At 35.2% G+C, this 5,000-nt stretch overlaps 1 protein-coding gene across 1 annotated transcript in view; it reads left to right on the top strand.

The window, feature by feature from the left end:
• jar (Myosin heavy chain 95F jaguar) overlaps positions 1–4,607 on the top strand; it is a 65,637-nt gene extending 61,030 nt beyond the window's left edge. The window contains exons 26-27 of the mRNA XM_086549917.1: positions 661–743; positions 1,726–4,607. Of these exons, the coding sequence (XP_086406043.1) occupies positions 661–743; positions 1,726–1,877 (235 nt within the window). The 3' untranslated portion in view covers positions 1,878–4,607. The remainder of the gene's footprint in view (positions 1–660; positions 744–1,725) is intronic.
• The last annotated feature ends 393 nt before the right edge of the window (positions 4,608–5,000 follow it).

Below are 5,000 nucleotides of genomic sequence, written 5' to 3'. Positions count from 1 at the left end.
TCTTTTGTTTAAGGTTGAAAGTATTTGTAGGTGACAGTTAGCTAGATTTTATTATGAAGGTATGCTTGATTGAATTCCATTGGATTTTAGAATACATGTATATTTGGATATTATAGGATTTGTGAAAATTCTATCTTATTGAGATTTACAATTATTCAGTGATTAAGAAGAAATCTATTAAAAAAAAAAAAAAAAAAAAAACATAACCAATGTTAAGGATTATACTGTAACAAATATAAGTGAAAATATCTTAATAAATCTAGTCTTGTCAATGATGAATCATCAGATTTTGCAATTTATCTCTTTCTTGCCCTTAGTCTATGGTGGATGCATTGTGGAAATTTTGCAAGGAAGGCTATCATCATCATTATCATTATTAGTGACTATGATGATAATTTTCTCCTTTTCTTATTTTTATCATCATTAGCACTGTTATTATGATTATTTTTGTTATTGTTCTTGTTATAATGGTTATTATATTATCATCATTATCATTATAATTGTTTTTAAAAGGCATAAATTTACATCCGCCGCAGCCTAAGAGGTCAAACATGTACATATATCTCCAACCTGATTTCGTGTGATTATGTGTCTGTGCGAGAGTGACTCTGAACTCGTGTTCCCATGCACAAGATATAAGGTAAGATGGCTATCCTGCAGGTGGTACGCTCACTTTGACGGTGATTGGATTGCTCGGCAAATGGAGATCCACCCTGACAAACCGCCAATCCTACTCGTTGCAGGTGAGTTGGCACAGGCTGGGGTGAAGGAAATGATAGCCCGAGAAGGAGGTTGGGCTAGGCCAAACCTCTCTGTGCGCTCCTTGGTTGAGTGAGCACTGGAAGAGCGTTAGAATTTTTTCTTTCTTTCTTTCTTTCTTTTTTTCTTTTTCTTTTCTTTTCTTATATGGAGTGGGTAGTTAGTAATTAAATAACATTTTCTCTCTCTCTCTCTGTCTCTGTCTGTCTCTCCTTCTTTTTTTTTCTCTTGCTCTCTATTTCTTTTCCTCTCTCTCTCTTTCTCTCTCTCTCTTTTTCTCTCTCTCTCTCTTTCTCTCTCTCTCTCTTTCTCTCTCTTTCTCTTTCTCTCTCTTTCTCTTTCTCTCTCTTTCTCTTTCTCTCTCTTTCTCTTTCTCTTTCTCTCTCTCTCTCTCTCTTTCTCTCTCTCTCTCTGTTTCTCTCTCTTTCTCTTTTTTTTCTCTCTCTCTCTTTCTTCTCTCTCTCTCTCTCTCTTTCCTCTCTCTCTCTCTTTCTCTCTTCTCTCTCTCTTTCTCTCTCTCTCTCTCTCTCTCTCTCTCTCTCTCTCTCTCTCTCTCTCTCTCTCTCTCTCTCTCTCTCTCTCTCTCTCTCTCTCTCTCTCTCTCTCTCTCTCTCTCTCTCTCTCTCTCTCTCTCTCTCTCTCTCTCTCTCTCTCTCTCTCTCTCTGCCAAGAATTTAATGGGATTTCCTAACAGACATTATCCTGAAGATCTGGATCATTATAACCCCATCATCTCTGATATTTTCCATGTGCATTTGTTTCCATATTGAAGTGAGTAACTTTGTCTACATACATGTAATTTTCATTTTCCAACGGATAGAATAACAAGTCTCTATAGACTTTATTTATGAATATATATATATATATATATATATATATATATATATATATATATATATATATATATATATATATTTGAATATATAAGGTACTAACCCCCCTCCTTGCCCCTCCCCCTCCTTGCAGGCCGTGATGACATGCAGATGTGCGAGCTGAGCCTAGAGGAAACAGGGCTGACAAGGAAGCGCGGGGCAGAGATCCTGGAGCAAGAGTACGATAAAGAGTGGACCCGCCACGGAGGGAAGCCCTACGCTCGCCCAGCGGAACGGAGACGCTGATCTAGACCGATTAGGCGTAGATTGATTGATCGATTGATATACTGGTGGATTTCTTTGGTTGATGGATTGAATGGATGGAAAGATAGGAAGGTGTAAAAGGATTGAGAAAGAATTACTGTAGTTGTCTTTCCTCCGAGTCGCTGTTGTCTCTTGGCTTTCTCTTGTCTCTAGATTTTTTTTTTTTTTTTTTTCTCTTTTACCCCGCCTCTGATGTCATGTTTCCCCCCCTCCCCCCCCAGATAGAAAATGTTCCTTGTTTTTAGTTTCTGTGTCATGTGATTTTAGATATCAGAGAGAACATGTGATTTGCTGGAACAGTTTATTCATAAGAAAATGATTTTGGGGATTTGGTTCAGTGCATTATTACCTTTTAAAGAATACTAATGTATATTATTATTATTTTTATTATTTTTATCATCATCTTTTTGTATTATGCACTCTTTTGAAGGAATTCTCCTGTGGAATGACCATACACAAAAACCCCACACTGTTTGTATGAACTAGCGAGTAAATTTCTTTGACATGAATGATGAGGTGAGGGGAAAAAAACAAACAAAAAAAGAAAAAAACAGGAGAGGAAAAACAAATATTTGAATATGCCCTTGAAAGTTAGTCACTTAGTAGACAAGAATGTGTATCATAATATCTTTTTGCGAAGATGGTAAATCCATAAAAATATTTATGGAGTATTTTTTCAACACAGTCATAGAATAAGAGATGTAAAGATGAGAAAAGGAACAAAAATGGAGAATGTGATTACTTTAGCTCCATGTAGGTGTTCAGGGCGAAGGGGGTGGTGATTCCAAGCATTCATCTGATAGGCAACCGCGCAGATGATTGCTGTCGGTGCTTCCTTTGGTCTAGGGTGTGCTCTGGCCTAGGGTTGGGATGCGCTACCATTGTTGCCTTCGGGTGTGGCTCTACGGCACACTTAGACATTGTTTTTCTTATATAACATTTCCAACGTTCCTATTTTGAATTGTAGGCAGATTGTCTTTCTAACGATATTGTAAAAGACTCGCCTGTAATTGTGTACACAAGATTGCCAGAGGGCTTTGCGAATGGAATTTATTTCAGAGGGTGGAATCGTGAGAGCATGAGATGAAAAAGAAAAGAAAAAGACAGCCAATTAACATCAGTCTCTTTAATTTGCAGCAAAAGTGATAATTGAAGGGCATTAGAGTTTTCAAACTAACTATTGAGTAATTGCCATCATTATTGATATTATTTTTGACCTAATCATTTCTTTTAAAGGATTCATTTGTTTTTCATATAATTGGTATATTAAAAATTGTGGGATAAGATAAGTGCAGCTTAGGAGCATGCAGCTTTTCCATGTTGTAGGTAATGAACCTGTTCCTCATGTGGTGTCGTAGGGGAAAAGAAAACATTGTAGTCATTTAACATTTTTATACGCATTTTAAGGCATTTGTATTCCCTCATGCTGATGGTATTTATTAAAAGCTATTGTGAATATCGTACGGGAAGGTGCAGCTATGTTTTAATTTGTGAAGTTTCTGTGAATTGTAGGTAAGGTTGATGCATTTGTTTGGGGTGATTCCCTCTATTTTTTTTGTGTTTTGTCATTATTGTTTCATAATGGGCTTCATAATTGCATTTCCTTTTAATTGCCGTTCTTGGCAGTTGAGAGAAATTGTTTGTATAGATAGCCACTCACAGACACCTATAAACAGACACTTATCACACATTATATTCACATACACATGTACAGACATTTATTTGAGTATGTAGATGGAAGATGAAATTATATGCAGTGATTACCAATTGTACCAATGTTAGCAAATAACAATGAGAAACTGATCACGTGATATATATAGAAATAAATATATGTAAATCAGCAGCTTCAATATATCATGTTCCTGAGTATTCCATTCCATGATTTTTTTTTATTATTATTATTATTATTATTATTATTATATATCTTTTTTCTAGACTTTAAAGTTTCTGTCAGACTTACCCATTCCTCCTTTTTTGGGGCCCAGTGGTGCAGCAGTTGTTGATTCAAAACTTTTTTTGGGTTAAATATATTTTTTTTTACTCAGGCTGTTGTTTGTTCCTCCATATAACTAAGTCATTCCATATATGTTGCTGGATGCAGTGCCATGTGAGGTGTGTAAATGACTCTGCCATGGTTTTGATTTTGTTTTTTATGTATTTTTGTTTAGCATGGTTGCACTGCAAGATCTGTACGTGGAGAATTATTACAGGCATGTTTCCCGAGGCTGAAAGTAGCATATATTTTTCTTTTAGACCTGTTGTTCCCCCTCCTCTCCCCCCACCCCCACCCCTTCCCTTCTTCCCTTCCACCTGCCCTCCCTCCTTTTTTTTTCTTTTTTTTTTTTTCCCCCCCAAGTTGCACTTAGGCACCTTTTTTTTATGAGATGAAGATTAGGATTTAGGGTTCGTTGAGTAACTCTGTGTAAGAAAGTTCACGTCGCTAATGATTTTTGTTTATCCGTGCTTTATTCTTGGTGAAGGTAGTAGTGGTTTTACTGTGGTTTTGATTAAATGTTTCATAGTTTACCCAACTTTCTGTTTTTGTTTTTTGTTTTTTTGTTTTTTGTTTTTTTTTGGTCACTATGTTCCTTTAAAGAAATATTGAATAAAAAGAAAAATTTGTCTATTGTGATTTAGGGATTCTTTTGAAATAAAAATGATTTTAGAATTATTTAAATATTGTAAGTGAGATTAAAAGAAAAAGATTATAAATTTGTCTCTTTCTTTTTGCGTAATTACCATCCTCACGTAAAGAGTAGCCATAACTTTGGCATCCTGGTTTGTGGAAAGAAAAGAAATCAAGCAAAAATTATTTAAACTGTAATTAAAGATATCCTATGCAACTCTACTTATATCTCATTTTATTCTTTTGGTCTCAGATGTTTTTCTTAAACAATAGATTTTGCATTTCACTTTGTATTTGTATTCCACACTTGGAAATGGGTTGTTTTCCATGACGTGTTATAGAGAGAGAGAGAAAAAAAAAATAAGTTGACTGTAAATCATAACATATATATATAGCATTTTTTTACACTTGAATATTCCAGGTAGCTGTCACAGGTCAGGTATTGGTTAAATGCAAAGTTTTTATATTCTGACCATTCA

This window comes from Penaeus japonicus, unplaced genomic scaffold, assembly GCF_977035675.1.
Source record: "Penaeus japonicus unplaced genomic scaffold, GWHDUDI00000001_assembly GWHDUDI00000002, whole genome shotgun sequence".
Taxonomy (NCBI): Eukaryota; Metazoa; Arthropoda; class Malacostraca; order Decapoda; family Penaeidae; genus Penaeus; species Penaeus japonicus.
This window is presented reverse-complemented; position numbering and strand designations above follow the sequence as displayed.